At 38.8% G+C, this 16,721-nt stretch overlaps 1 protein-coding gene across 1 annotated transcript in view; it reads left to right on the forward strand.

Annotated features, from left to right (window-relative positions):
* Window positions 1-16,721, forward strand: part of atad2b (ATPase family AAA domain containing 2B) — a 65,276-nt gene that overhangs the window by 30,485 nt on the left and 18,070 nt on the right. Inside the window, exons 25-26 of the mRNA XM_044048366.1 lie at window positions 11,909-12,625; window positions 14,779-14,897. Of these exons, the coding sequence (XP_043904301.1) occupies window positions 11,909-12,625; window positions 14,779-14,897 (836 nt within the window). The remainder of the gene's footprint in view (window positions 1-11,908; window positions 12,626-14,778; window positions 14,898-16,721) is intronic.

Below are 16,721 nucleotides of genomic sequence, written 5' to 3' on the forward strand. Positions count from 1 at the left end.
TTTTTTTGAAGGCTAACGATATTTCTGAATCATGTGTTAAAAGCAATGTCTGTGGGTAAGACCAGTTGTTCAGATGCAGATGGCTCTTCTGCTACTGTCGGATCACTCCGGTGTAGGAAGAAGGGAGACATCGCTGCTGTTAAAGCTCAAGAAAGGAGGAAGAAGAATATTGCTTCAATTAGACTGCATGGATAGTTCTGGCACGCCAACCCCCTCTTGCTTGCTCTTCTGTCACACCTTCCCCAGAGGTGCATAAAACCCACGGCCCAGTACCTGGGCTGCAGTCTTGGGTTCATTTGTAGTGCATCTCACCACAAGAATCTGGTTCAAATGGAGTGCTTTCCTTTCATTAATAATTAAGTTCTCTCAGTTTTTCTCTTTCACTCATGACTGCTTTTCACAGGCTAATATGAGCTGGGGTGGGTGGGTTTTGGTGCTCAGAAGGCACATGATATGCCTAAAAAAACATATTTAATTATTCTCTTGTTTTCCTTAATTGTCATATGTAAACACAAGCCATATGCTTCTGTGTTTTTCTTGCAGTGTTCTTCCACCTCTGCTTGTCAAGTTTGTCCATATTCAACTGTTCAACTGAAAAGAATGATGCATGCACTGCACAATGTGTCCTCTCTGTCAGTCAATAGCACGCCCAAGGCAACAGCCACTAGGCTGCATTCATGTAGATTGAACATAACTGTGTCTTGCCTCTCCCCTGCCTTGTATCTTGCAGCAACAGACGGTAAACAGACAGCCGCTCTCCCCGTTGCCTATGTCAGACTATCACAAGACCTTGATCGGATATTGAAATTCCAAATAAACACTTGCATAGCCTTCTTCCTCAGACTGAAGTCCTAACTGCACAAAAGAATGGCCTGTTTTTTCCCCAGTATAAAAGGACATTGGTCACACAACCTGTAACATGCTGAGATGGTCACATTGCTCAAGAAAATCGGTTAATAAGAAGGTGTCCTTTCATTTGAGAAAAATAGTCAAGTTTACTTGATTTTCTCTTCTATCCATTATTGTTTACAAGGACATTGGATCTATTATTCTTACTGAATGCATAAGTTAAACCATGGTGACAGTGTGTATTGTTTGTTTTACCTGAAGTAACTGCAGATTTATTGTTGCCATTGTTGGTTTTTGTAAAGCTTTACTTTGTGAGTTATGCCTTTGACGGAATGGCTCCTGTCACTGGAACTAAGGTAACATCATGTGGACATGCTGTTTGCAGATTTATGTCGCTGTACTTGTTGGTCACACTTAAGAAAATCGAAACTTCCCCCTTGTTTTATCTTGCATCTAATTTCATCATACATACTTTCTTTTCCATGTCACCTTATCACTAAATCAGACCGCCCCCATTTTCATACTTCATTTCATATGTTTGTGTCCACATTTGAAAATTGGAATGCAAATTGTGATATTCAAATTCTGTCCTGTAGTTGATTCTGCCAGTTTGCCAAATTTACACACATTAGCAAATTGTCTAAATTTGTACTATAAAGAAGTAGAGAGTGGGCTGCTTGTGGGCAGCAGGAGAAAACCGCATCATTGCATGAAACCAAGAAGCTGTATTAGTGATCCGAACTGGACACTGAATTTTTCCACGCCACTATTTTGCTACCAGGCAAAAACAATCTTGAGCTGCACTCTCGCAGACATCCTGTGGTGCTCACTAATAAAATCCATGCAAAGCATGCAAAGCCCCAAGCGAATAAGCACTGAGCGTAAGCTGCCATTTGGGCACAGATTTCTCATGGATTGTGGCACCATGCGTGAAATGAATGTAAAATCATCCATGATGCCTCTTGCTTCCATTTATTGTTTCAGGAGATGAGCTGACATCAGTGTTAGTGTTTCAGAAGATTCATTCTGTGTCTGTGGGTCTTTTCATTTCCACCATGCATAGTTTAATCTGTGCTAAGTGTACACAGTTGACAAGGTTGGGTGCTGATCCCCTTCACAGGATTTTCATGTCTTGTTTTATTACCGTGCAATGCAGATAAACATATTATTGTAAACTGCTTACATTTTTGCCCGAAAGGAAAGAGCCCAAAGAGTTGTGCGGGAATGATTGAACTTTGCTGCTCATTGCCTCTGTGCATGCCCAATGACAACAAGCTGTGCTGCCTCAGGATGTTAGGGAGCTGATGGAAAGGGGAACAGAGAGCGTTAATGGGTGAGAGAGAGTGGCTTTTGAATGCTAGAAAGGATGAATTGTTACGTAGACAGTTTCCAGTTATGGAATATATGGTCACTGCCTTTAAAGTGCTAGGCTTAGCAATGCACAGGCAATGACAAGATTAGGGCAAGAGTGATTATAGAAAATATATCGCTGACACAGATTTGTAGAGGTGTCCGTATTGAACAGCATTCCCTTGGTGATTTATCATTTTACTGCTGTTTTTTTTTCCCCCTTCGCCTGTTCAAGCCTTGTAAAGCTTAACAGCTTTTACACAGTGTCTAAATGCCGAAATTACTGCAGATTGACTGGTTAATCAGATAACTGGACCTCAAGTGACACATGCATTTCTTATTGAGATTATCTTTTCATCAAAAATCACATTCAGAGGCTTCCATGGCTGTGACAGGTGCCGATTTTCACAAAGGAAGTGGATCTGGTGCTGCACATTTCATGATGAAAGATGGAACTTTTCCCTCCGTCTTTCACCAACACCAAAGCAACTCACCATGTCAGCAGTTTGGATGTACAACACACAGGGAATTATACAAGCCCCCCCTGGGATTTTACTTTCATTGTTTTTTTTTTTACCATAGTGCAGTCAGTTTCAGTAAACATCGGAGTATAGTAAATAACCAGTCATGAAGTGCGCTATATTTTCTCACTCTCTCTCTCATTTAATTACTCTAAGGACGCCTAAACCCTAACCTTTGAGATGTGGGTGCTTTAATGTTTTTTGTTGTATTGTTTTGTGTATTTTGTACTCGCACATTTTAAAAATCCTCACCTGGTTAATTTGAATATTTCTGTTTCAGGTTTGGTGGTTATTGTACAACATAGTTTATAAGAATGGGGAAGAACGATACCCGCATCAAATTAATCTTAAATTCACACATATTTAGGCTTATTGCCACATCTCCATTAAATTAAGACATGGGATGTATTTTCTTATAACATAGCAGCAATTTTCCTGCTCACCATTTTGTGGTGGACTCATGTTCAGCATGATACATTTAACTTTTTAATTGTTTAATGAACTGGGTCTCCTCTCTTGTAGTGGCACAATGAGGTTACTCTGTCAGGGACTAGGTGCTGGAAAAGCTCTCTCTTTCGCAGACCTCTGGGTCTCCTTCAGTTTAGATGAAGGAGACCTTGCTCAGGAATTAAGAAAGTCATTAAATTGAGGCTTCTAGTAGGATAATTTTTGCAGTTACTCTCGGTATAGCTGTTTATTAGCTCGTAATATGCAAGGTTGTTAATTGCATTTTATATAGCATTTTATATATTTGTAATTTCACAGTTCAATTTAATGTGAACACAACCTACATCATCAAAAATGTACAGCAAAATGTACACTATTGCTCTGGTAGATTCAATTAAATCAAAGTTTTCAAACGACAACAACGAGTTCCTGCTGAAACTTATCTGCAGTGCAGATGTGTATAATTGTCTGTGGCAACACTATCAAATGCCTTCCAGGAGAGAGAAAATGTGTGCCATTGTCTTTCTATTCAATTTAGTTCAAATCATGTCGTACACTAATGTGAACACACTAGTTATTTTTAGTATTAACCAAGCCTTTATTCTGATTCCTGAATAATGGAGCAGCTAAGTGGATCCTAGGCAGGCCGTTTGCGGTTGACAACAGGAGGAGACCTTTGTCTCAACTCTTGAATGAGATTGGTAAAAACCTTGAACAAATGCAGTGGTAGCAAATGTTCTAAAACAGTTAGATTAGTGATGAAGACATGTCCCATTGGATAGAGCACAGATTAGGAGGTAGCAGACAGTTTAAGTATTACCAATGAGGAGTGGAGGATTAACTGGTCTTGAAAAGTTGAAGTGTCAGTCATGGTGAGCTTTAACTGTTAGTTTGCGCAATTAATTACACTATGTTCTAATTAGTAATTTGGCATGACATGATACATATGTGACCAGACGGACTTAATTATAATTCAGTTTGTCGCAATATAAAAGGAAAAAATAAGGTAGCTATATAAGGTTTAGAATCCCTGTATAAATAACATTAAATCCTATTATTATCATCATCATCATTATTAACATTATTAGTATTATTGTACAACTGTGACTGCTTGGATCCCTTAATAATCTCTAAGGGGAACTAAATAGTATCAAATTCGTTTTAACAGACGTTCTGACAACCTACAGGGCTCTGGTTGCACATTCAACCAAACACCCAGCAAGTGCGACACCATTTTTTTCTTATGTTGCACCTAACATTTCGTATGTCTACGCCTTGCACTTTCATTTTCTCTAATTCTCTCTGCAAAGCCTGTGTTCTCTATCTACACTTTTCTGAACTCACTCTTGGGAAGTATGACGTTGTGGTCAAAACCAATCATCCAAGTGTAGCAGTATAGTCCGTAGCCATGCTACACTATATTTGTGCTTCAAATAAAGACAAACGTTTACCTACACCTTATTTGGTTTACAGTCACTAACTCATTGTGTAACTAACTCTATTCATAATATGTAACTCCAGTGTTTAATTGTGTAGTTCACAGTGGCTAGATGTAGGACATAGTCTTTTCTCCCTTGAGGCTACTGCAAGGTACATATTAATTTTCCCACATGCAGTGTGATAACAGACATCAGTCAAAGTGATTGAAAAAGTGCACAACTCATTACCACCTCGCTCCAGCCTTGCAACTTGTCTGTTTGCATGTTTTCATGAGGGCAAGAAGCCTTTCACATCTCCCCCTTTCCCACTTGATAGTCTGCTTTGTATGTGTGCGTAGGCACAGGCCGACATCTTCAATAGAACATGAAGCTGCTGGTGCATTAGGGCATATCTGTCTTCTGAGAGGAGGACACCAGAGGCACCATCATCCCACTGGCCATTTACGGGGCAGCAGAGAGGACAGAAAGAGGCAGATGCTCTGACTGTTATTTTGGCCGTTCATACACCTTGTGACATTTCATCTTTCTATTAGTATTGATGTTTGACTTCCCCCTCAGAGTTGATTAGCTGTAGTGATGTTTTATGCAATCGATTAATTAAAAACAAGACTATTGGTTCTGTTTTTGTAATTATTTTGGAGGGAGATTATTCAGCATTCTTCCTTTAATTGAAATTGTATGCTTCTTTAAATGAAATGCCCACTCGGATGCAGTTTATGTACAGGAAGAGAAGTTAGATGTCATTGGTAACATGCAGACAGGTGTAAGAACAATGCATCTTTTTTTTTTTCTTATTTTAAAACCCCTTATATACTGATACTATAATTAAAAATACAATGTTATCTCATTTACTTTTATTTGCGACATATGGTGCATTTTATTAGCACTTAATAAGGGAAATCTGTTCACCTGCTTATTCATTAAACAATCCAGCAGTGAATAGTATAAAGCAGAAAGGTGCCAGGAGCTTCTGTTAACAACCACATCCAACAAAGGTAATAATGTGATTTCACTGACTCTTGACTGGTGATTACTTTTTTCTTTGTGGGTTTTTATTATAAAATTTGGTTTACACCTTCAGTTTATCATCGCTTTGCTTTTAATTAGCCTGATGGATGGCACCAAACTGTCACAAAGTTTTCTCCCAAGTCCCATGAAACACTGTCTCATGCTTTGCCTATTGTGGATATTGTTTGTTTTGTTACGGTTATGGTCAGATGGTTGGCTAGGCTTACACTTATTTGTGTACCATAAATCAAAATGAACTGCCAACTCTACAGATAGTGTTTTAATACATGTCTGTCCTACAAACATTTACCCACTAGTAAATGTTTAGCAGATAGTCTTTTGAGATGTTGACAAATGTAAAATCTACATCCATTTAGTGCTTGGCATGAGTTAATTGAGTGTTGTTGTGGACTATATGCATCCCTTTATGGCCCCAGTTGACGACCAGATCTGAACAAACACCTCTGGGGTGTGGTTAAATGGCAGCATTGCAAATCTGTAACCTTCCAACATCTTGTGGAAAACATGTAATGAAAGCTGAGGCTGTTTTGTTTTTTTAGAGCAAAGGGAGGCTTTAGCCTGTTTATGTATAGTGTTCCTAATAAAGAACTTAATTATTGTAAAAGCAAGACGTGACTGGGCTGTGCAGACCCTTTATGTTAGATAAAGGAAGGGAACAAGGATAGAAAAGGGAAGGGCGACACCACAATTGAAGGAAGTGATTGATCTCCTTAATTTCAAGAAGCAATGATGGGATCATTTATTGATCTGGACATTTCATCAAGTGTCACATCATGTGACAAACTGACACCCCGAGGTCCTGTGTCACCGCCCTGCGTCTCTCTGGCTCTCTTTGTCTTCTACAGAGTGTTTTCCCATGTTGCCTCTTGTTTTGCTTTTCAACCTTTTCCTTTCCTTTTTTCATCCACTGCAGTTCAAACTCGGGTGTATCTTTCAATATAGAATGTATATTTATATGTAGATATTAGTAGAGCAGCAGCAGATGGTCAATCAATGAATTGCTTGATCAACAGGAATTGATTTTGGCATCTGTTTTTAGTCTAAGAAGGGATTTCTGTTGGTGGATGGAAATTCATAATTATTTTCTATTTGAATCATGATTACATTACATGAAAACATGTTTATATGTACATGTATCAAGTAGAATTTTAGCAGGAAGCAGATTTTTTGACAGATTTAAAAAAAAAAAAACATGACAGGATTTTACGTCATCAGTTTTTGTGCAATGAAGTTGAATGCCTTTTCTTTTCTTTTAAGACTATGACGACCTTACTCCAAGCTACACCATGTCAGTTGCAGGTGATGAGTGCGGCTGATCAATATTTAATTTATGTTCCAAGAATGAGGCCTCAAGTCCCGTCGATTCCAATGAATTGTGCATACAGTACTCAAGAAGCCATGCAGTTACTGTAAGCATAGTCAGAGGCTTAGATGGAGATGATGAGACTCATCTGCTGATCTTTTCCCTGCCAAGTCACTGTAACCGATAGGCTTTGTGGAGGAACAGATCAGCAGGCGGGTTTGATCATCTCCATCTAAGCTACGATCTTCACTCTGTGAATGGTTGGAATTTCAAATCTCCTGGAAACTGCAGTGACTAATACACAAGGAAGGTCAATATGATTGTTTAATTACACATGTAAATACATACAGACAAAACTGGTTTTGTCATCACATATTTTCTCTGGCTGTGGGGCCAGTTGCTCAGCAACCGGCCGGACGGCCTTTTTTAATATTACTTTTTCCAAACGGGAAATGGTCCACCACGCCTGAAACTGTTATTTGCTCTTACTTACTTAGTACTGAATTAGTTTTTTCCCTCAAATGAGCTTCAAAATGGCTACATTCCTCCAGTGTAAAACTTAAAGGTTAATAAGTCTGGTAAGTTTTTTCATTTCACATAATGTTGGCCAAGAAGAGTGGCAGATTGGATTCATTGCTTAGATTATTTAAACTAGCTTTAGGGTATGTATGAGTTAGTACTGATGTGCTGATAATGTGGCATTGAGCCCAGAGAGCCATCATATCAATCTATCTGAGATGAGTACACTTGCCTTTATGGGGTAGTGTGACTTGAGAGAGATATAAAAGTAATAAATATTCTCCATCATAATGCATGTTAATACTATGGGTGTGAGGTACTTTAGAGTTCTCTTGGACGACCCTACTGTAACCTGTATATGGAAATGAAATATCTAGATCATGGCTTTGAGGCTTTTACTGGTTTGCCAGGGCTATTATACGGTGGATAATAATATGTGAAATAAAGACTCTTAAAACATTTCATACTGTATATAAGCTGTCAGTATTTATGTTTCATTTTTTCCCCTTTGCCCTCACTTCAAAACTAGGTTATAACTGTCTTTTGAGGAGCCGTTATCTGATAACTCAATACAAGGAATTATTAAATAAGGAAATACAGTACGTGAAGTACTATTCCGACCAAAGGCATTACTACTGATATGCTACTGAACCGTCAGCGCACTGGCTTCATTTCTTGATTTAATACTTGCTGATATGTGTAGATATTTGTTGGTCTTTTTGCTCTTAAAAGCTGCATTTCCTGCAGTTCATACACTGTTCTGGCTAATTGAAAATATTCTCATTCATCCAGGTCATAGTTATCCAAAAGTAACTGAACTTCAATTCAGTTTTTCAATTGTGACTGATGACTTTTGGATGGCAATTTGAAATATTTCTGCCAATACATGAATCTTCAATCTTGAAAGGGTTGGGCACTTTTAATTATCCCCGAGTGCTCTGGATACAGCTCCCCCCTCTAGCTTATCCTCTCCCATCAGCATATCTGCCCTTGGTGGTTGGCTGTACATGCTCCAACATCTTTCATGCATTATTTAACAACTGTTTATGATGAGTCATTTGCTGCCATTCTGTCCGCTATGATTCAGTCTAAACTTCTACATCCCTCAGGAGTGATAGGTGATAGCTGACCTAAGGGATCTGTCATTGAAAGTTTACTTTTGGTTTGTTAGAGTTAAAAAAAATATATTTGTGATGGAATGTAAGCATCTAGAGAGGTTTAAAAGAAAAATGCCACAGAAAATGAGTTACTGAGAGAGATGCATTTTTATTAGCTGAAACACAAAAACAAGAAACACACACAACCCCATGTCCTCTTTGGACTAGTTGCCATGCTTTTTTAATTGTCATGCAAGTCATCTATCTTTTATCTTCATCTATCATCACCTAAGAATAACAATGCTGGGTTTGCCTTTACTTTGCTGTTCTTGATAAAAAGTGATAATATATTAAAAAAGCAGAAACGTATAACTTAAAGCAAAAAGTAATATTCTCTCTGCTGAACTTGAAAAGATAAAAGTTGTGATTAATCGCTGGATGTTGCAACATGACATTCCTACATAAAAATGTAAAACCCAAAGGTTCAATAAAATGACACACATAGATATTGATTTGATTCAAGCAATCAGAAATATCCTGGTTGTCTTCCTCTCTGTTCTGGCGTTCATTTGTGCTCCCTCACTTAGAGCAGAGCAGCTGCTACATGTGCCAGTCATACCTGGTAATGACTTAGGCTTTCTGTCCGTACCGAAGCATATTCTACAGCTAACTTCTTCCATATCAGATCAGGAAGGACCATAAAAATACAAACCTCCATCCCACCTTCAAAATAATTCCACCAGTCGCCTCTGGGACCACTTCAGAGAGGCTGTGTTACAAACTGTGCTCGGTGGCTTGTGGTGGGGAGCCTTGGCATGGGAATGTGTCTCATTGTCTTTTTTTGGTATGGTATCCATTAGTCCCCTGGCCTGATGACACGAAGCCCGAGCAATGGTTCATTTTAAAAATGAAAGTGCGGTGAAAATTTGGCGCCAGCAAATTGGCACATGCCAGCGTGACTTTAAAATAGTGAGGGAAAGATGGAAAGTTAATACTTACTGACGGCAGAAACTTGGTGTGAATTAACAATAGCACAAGAGGAATTTGCGGCCGAAGCATTTGCTACATTGTCCTAGATATGCTGTATATTTGTAAGCTTTTACAGCAAGTTTTTTTAAAAAAGTACTAAATTTAGCTACTGCGTAAACGCATAAATCGCTACTCATTTTCTTTTCAATAATTGTATAGTTGAGGTGTACAAAAGATCGGTTCATGCAAAGACCATGATCAGAGTTTCTAAATCGATTCAAAACTTTATTGCTTCAGTTTTGTTTGGCTTTGATTCAGTTTGTACCATTTTAACAAACTTCCAACCAATTCTGAATGGACAAAAATAATAACTACATCCATAGCCTGTTTCATTATTGTGTAGCTTCAATTAGAGAATTACAGTAGAGCCCAAGGTACTCTATGTCATACCCTCACATAACCTTTTCAGGTTACTTTTGCAGTTTTTTCTCTTGGATTTGTTTACGTTTACTTTGCCTTTTTCCCAAATATATAAACCACCTAATCTTGACAACACCCTGCTAATACTTTTATGATGACACCGTTTTTCAGCAGCAGAGTAGAATTGGAAATCATTTTTAGTCAAACCTAGATTTTTAATCTAATTGTGACCCAAATTGTGAGAGCAAATGTGAGACTGAGTCCATTATTTACCAGGAGCTAACCCCAAAATCCATTGCCTGTGGGTTCCCATCGCGTGGTCATCTTCTGCTCAATGTGAGCACCTTTGATGACAGCGGTTCACCTCCACCGTATCTGTGGGGATCTGGTAAAATCCTCTCCCCTTAGCTTGTCTCTGTCTGTTTTGGCATCCCGGGGCACAACATCCATCCACCATCTTCACTTTTATGATGAAAACAGCTGGCGAAGAGATGAGTTGTCTGACACATTGGCTGATTTATGAGTTGTCTAATCTAGTATACGTCTATAGAGCGTAGTTTCCTGCCAGAGGGGCATTACCTTGGTTGTGCGACGTCAGCTCCTGGCGCTCTATAGCATTAGCTGGCACCAAGTGTACTCTATTCCGTGCTGGGTTGTCTAATGTGGAGAGTGTGGCTGACATGATTTGTGTGGCTGGTCATTAAGGGGGTCACTAGAGAACACAGTTCGTAAAATGTACAATCCGTAGTAAATCACTAAGAACAAGTTGACTAATGAGCTTTTTGTCATATATTTGCAGGTGACAAAATATAACTCGCAGTTAGTGTGAGTGTTTTCCTTCCCATTTTCCCTTCACTATGCAAACAAATAACATAATGTTTCCTTTTCTGCCGTCCTCTGATGTACAGCATGCATAATCACATCTGCAGAGTGGAAAATGAGCCTTGGATAAAAGCATCGGGGGTGAGCGAAAATTTGACAGGCAACACGCAGGCATATCAAGATTGCTGCTCGGTTTGCTTAGTCATATATTTGTGGGGAATGTTGTGTAGGTAGAGATGGCACATGAGAGTCTTGAAAGTATTTAGGCGACACTCTCAGCGCTCAGTGTATGTTTGCAGAATCATTTCTGATGAGTAACGTAAAGGAAACCTGGGCCTTTAGCCATTCAAGATCTTAGCTGGCATATGTTATTGCTTCTGTGCAAGATTCCACATTGGCAGATTTATATGTAGGCCTTTGCAGAATTACAAGGCTCGGACTACATGAGATAGTCGTTTTATGAAAGAAGTACTTAATATAATATCTGTTGCTCCTCAGGATTTTGTCTTTGGGACGGGTTAGGGTGTGTGTCAGATTGACAACCATCTGCAGGATTCAAGTGTGTACCGAGAAAACTGACTTGTGCTCAGATTTCCTCAGTGTCCCACTCGCTCTCTTTTCGACAGACGTTTTCGGAATTTGTGTCTCTGTTTTTAATCTCAGCGTCTGCTTCTTGAAAGCAGTAAATGAAGGCAAATGTCTTGTTGTTTCTCTGCATCTAACATATATTCTTGCTCGCTGTGGCACTTTTACTGCAGAGAGCAAGCCTTGGATTTCCCTTTCCTCTTAAAACCCCATGCACCATCTGCTATTAGTGTCTAAATATCAGTGATATAACGCGGCTGCTGTCTTTGTCTCTCTTACTGTCTTTGTCACACATAGCTTGTTACTCCTGTGGGAAGACTCAAATTTAAAGATTTAAAAGAAGTCAACTTGAAAGCTATTTGAAGATTGTTTTTTTCTTTTCTGCTCTTGTTTCTTTTGTAAGTAACAGTTTGAAAATATATTCTGTAGGTTAGGATGTCATGTCATTCGAACACTCAAATTGAAATGAAGCTGGTTTAATAAATGTTAATTGTTTTAATGTTTTTGTGCTTTATTAAATCAATAAGATCCCTAACTATCTTTCTTTCTTCATCATAGATCATGTGAAGCGTAAGATTCGCCGGCGGCCCTCTTGGGGAAGGGGTATTATCAGAAAGAAGAAGAGCTACAAGAAAGGAATAGAAGAGGAGGAGGATGAGCCTGAGGCAGAAGTGGAAGCTGCAGGACCGAGTGACTCATGTTTGACACAAGATGAGGAATCATCGTGTGACACTACTGGTCCCCAACCCAATGGCCACCATCCCCATCTCCCCTCCACAGAGGAGGAGAGCTCCAATGAGCCTCCTGTTGAGGCCAGAGAAGCCAGAGAAGAACCAGCATCTAAGGAGGAGCTGTCCACAGCCAAGGAGGGAGAGTCTGAGAACACAAAGGAACACCACGAGCTGCATTGTCTTGCTGGCACTTCTCATCCCAACATGGACAGTGATAGCCAGGCCAAGCAGGCGGACTGCCAGCCTTTGACAGAAACGTCTGAATCCTCAGACGCAGAGGCCCAGTCCAAGCACACAGAGGATCTTGCAGTATCACACGTGGACTGTGTGAATGGAAATGAGTCAATGGACAGTCTGGACTCACAGAACCTCAAGAGGAGCAGTAAGCAGGAGAAAAGGACTCCCCTGAGCGTGGCTGCCAGCTTGGACATGCCAGAACAGGAGGAGTACAAAGACAAACTTGAGAGCCATCCTACTCAGGGGCACCCTCTTCAGGACGGGAGGGCAGTAACTGAAAGTGCAGAAGAAGATCAAGACAAAGAAGGTATAAAGCTAGCCTGGCTATGTGGCCTTCCTTCAGTATTTAATATGTTTTGTGAAATTCTAAGTATTTTGAAAATCCTTAAATCAGCTTGATTGAGTTTTGCTTTGAATGAATTGCCATTTTGTTGCCATGTCTCCTTTCCTGCCACCTACAATCACACACAAACAAATGTCACTGCAACTGTGTGTATGGAAATGATGTTAATTTCTCTCTGTGTATTGCTCTTTAAGGTTCTTTTCAAGGGACAGTGGTGCTGCAGCTTTAACTTATCCTAATCGCCTATAATAATGCTGGAAAAGTAATTTTCTTGAAATGCCAAACCAGCACTTATGCTTTCAAAGCTGCAAACTTTGTCTTTGTTTATTTCACTTGCAGAAACTGGTCATCACAGAGATGTTTACAGACAACATTATCCACTTAGCACCTTCAGAACCCTTTAGTGGCTTTTTTGTTTTTCCATAGCAATAATTCTTTTTTAAATGTTGGGCATTTTGGGATATGGAGCTCTACAATATGAATGAGTTTGAGGGTGGGCTTACCCTCTCCAGACATTTACATTTAGTATTTAGCAGACACTTTTATCCAAAGCGACTTAAAAAAGAGGAATAAGCTACATAGAAGTAGTCTTGGAAAGAAATTCACTAGATAGGTGGACAGTGGACTGATAGCGAGTGAGAGTGCCGAGGTGGATCCAAGTGCAGAAGGAGATAGTGCAGAAGGAGATGGGGTAGGGTAAGTGCTAGGACAGAAGATATGCATCTATGCTCTCAGCCTCTCATTCATTTGACTGCACAGCACTTGACATAGGTGTGAATAGGTCACTTGTCTTTCTATCTAAAGAAAAATTTACACCTATAGCTACAATCACAGAACACAAAAGCTTATGTACAGTATATGGTAATTGTGTCCGTATCAATTAGGGTGTAGCAATGTGAAGCACCAGTGGGAGAGTGGGAGTAAAGTAAATGGTTAAAACTACCTGACACTAGAAAGCAGATGCTTTGATGTCATGAATATGCTAAATATTGTATGACTTCATCTAGTGGCATTTGTTTACTTTCCATGCAGATTTTGCAGGTGCTTTTTTTTTTTTACCCATGTCCTCACTTTCAAATATTGGCCAGACATAGTCCAGCAATATAAAGAGCCAGGGTTTTGTACCTAAGCAAGCTTTTGCTTTTGCCGTATTTTCATTTTACTTGCTAATCATTTAATCTTAACTGTAGTTATACAGTTATGCAAGATAAGAAAATCATTTAACTCAAACACATGTAGCCAGCGCTTTGCTCATCATTAAAATGTGGAGAAATTACTTTTTTTGATTATCATTCAGCTCCTCTGATTTACATTTTGGTTTGGCTTTTAAAAATAGAGAAGAGGACATGAATAATGCAACATAAGTCATACAGAATATAAAAATGCTATCTCCTGCCTTAGCAGATGATATATTTCAACAGAGGAAGCCCAGGAGCTTGAAATTTATGTCAACCTTTGTCTAAAAGCTAAGCCCTCTGATATGATTCCTCAATGGTTTCTGTCTATAAAGATTCACAGGGCTTTTCCCTATCTTTGATCCTGCCATATATTTTATTTCTTTGCCACAAGCCATTATGCTCCTTTTACTTGTGTGTGGTGTTTGAGTCAGACAAGCCAATAAGTCTGTGTTTGATTACGGGCGTGTGGTTTGGCTGGTGGTGGACAGAAGCCAGTTGGAAGGCTGAGGTAATGGTGCTGTTAGAATATGGACAAGCCATCAGAGTGTGACACGATCACAAAATTGCAGGACACAAACTAAGGCTCCTTAAGCAACAACTCGGCTTGTCCACCTCCTCTCTCCCAAGCTGAGCCAGCCCTTTTTTGTTTTCATTAAAACATTTTTTTGAATGCCTAATATGAAACATTGTGCACCCAGTAGCTGTTGGGATTTTCAAATTCATTTACTCTCCCATACCCTGGTTTTACTTTAATCTTGTAGCAATGGCATCTGAGATTTATTTTATTTTCAAGTATCCAGTATGTTCTCTCCACTGCTTCATGAGTAAAACAAGCTGAGGTCTGAAACTTGCCATTCATTTAAAGTTGATTTAATTCATAATACTTCCTCTGTCTCAGTTAACCTTCTTTCCATTAATCATCCATTTATATCTTCTTAGGGGGTTCCAAAGAGAGGAGCTCCTCAGAGCAACTGAAGGGATCTGCTGAACAGACTGAGGATGAGCCACAACCGGTTCCTCCACATCCTCCGGTAGTGGTAGACCACCAGCAACTCTTGGTAAAAAAGATTTTATTATCTAATATCATTTAGTCTTGTAATGGTACATTGGATTGGTTTTATATGGCGCAGGATTTTTTCAGTGCAGAATGGAAACCAAGACTGGTATAAACTGGGATAAATACAAATAATTATGAAGATTGAATCCCATTAGCTGCCTCAGTCTGATTTGTTTTATGTTGTTTATGTTTATTTTGCAGAAGATTAAAATGAAATCTATAAAAAAAAGTACAGTGCAGTCAGTGAGAGGCTCCACCTAAATACAACATTTCACTGAACTATACAGCAAGACATGCTTAAACTACACTGTTGCCAAAAACAGCCACAGTTAATAATAGAATAATGTAGTACAATAACAAGTGTCAATGTTACTTGTAACATTGGGCTTTTCCTAGAGTGACAAGTGAATGAAAGAATGACTTGTATGTGCACTGTTCTGTCAAAGCTATATAATGGTCATCTCAGTTATTATTAAACGCTATTAAATGCCTTTCATTTAAAGACACGTGTTAAGTGCACCAGGGATCGATATCCAAAAGAAGCAATAAATACAGCTTTAAATGTATGTTTTGTGGAAGAGCTATATAATATTTGATGTGATTTCAGTGTAGATGTGTGTCAAACAAAATGTTCTAGTGTTTACTCACTGTCTGCTATTAATTTGCAAGAATCAATGTGCACTTATTTAAACAAGAAGCAACATTGATCATTTATTTATCCAGTGTAAACCCTCTGCCCTAACGCTCTGGCAGTACTTTAGTAGGGCGGTTGTCTTTATGTCCAAATTCCCCCCTCTTTTATCCAAGATATTTTCAGCCTGATTGGTCTATCTAGGCACATAATCATGTTAATGTAGCATGTACTGACATGCTCAGCATCATTAATTAAAAATGTAGCATCAGCGCTAGAACCTGGAAAAAAAAAAAATTCAATTATTGAAAACAATCTATTCGTTCTCTAAAACATGATCTAACCGTGGACAACCTACCTTTGCGAAAGCCTTGCAAGCCTATTTTTAGAAATTAAAAATTATACACCTTGTGTGATCTTTACCAAAATAATTTTATGAAAAGAAGAGGAACATGGTCACACATAATGTCCATGATAAATTCATAGGGTTGTGAATACTTTATGTATGCAGGGTTTTTCAACTGCTTAGAATAAGTGTTGATTCACAGCACATTCCAAGAACTAAATAATCAAGCAGAAATACATTGTGTACCTGCCTACTCAGAAGTTACAGTGTGGCCTAATATTAATATTTTTTTAATATTAATATCTAAAATACGTAGGTCATTTAGAAAGTATAGATGTTATTTGGGAAACATTAAGGTCCTTGAAATCCCACCAATGATACCAATGTGGGTTTGGTATTTCTTACTCTCTGTAAAAGAACCAGCTTTTGTCGTTTTCAGTGCTATCACACTTTAACTTATAGCTTGATATTTGTTGTTAAATTACCTTTTGTACACCGATTTTTTTTAATAGGTGTAAAAAAACCGACTTGTTGGTAGTACTTGGTGAGGGCTGCATTAAAAGCCTAAGCATTCATGTTCTCTTTAGTAAGGGGTAGAATTAGCTAGACCCATTCTTCCTATTTTACTTGCTGGTGTATTCTGTCACACGCACTGGCTCCTGAGATGGATGATTCTCATCTCAGTGAGATTCTGTGCCATTAATGCATCAGTTTGCACTGTAGCTTCCAAGCATAAAAAGGGTCGCAGAGAGCTAATATCTAGACATTGTGAAGTCTACCATTATAAACTAAAAGTTTTTTTTGCCTTTATTTTTTTATTTTTTGTGGAATTGAAGGTATGGAGGGCA

The sequence above is a fragment of the Solea senegalensis genome, linkage group LG17 (genome assembly GCF_019176455.1).
Source record: "Solea senegalensis isolate Sse05_10M linkage group LG17, IFAPA_SoseM_1, whole genome shotgun sequence".
In the NCBI taxonomy this organism is placed as follows: Eukaryota; Metazoa; Chordata; class Actinopteri; order Pleuronectiformes; family Soleidae; genus Solea; species Solea senegalensis.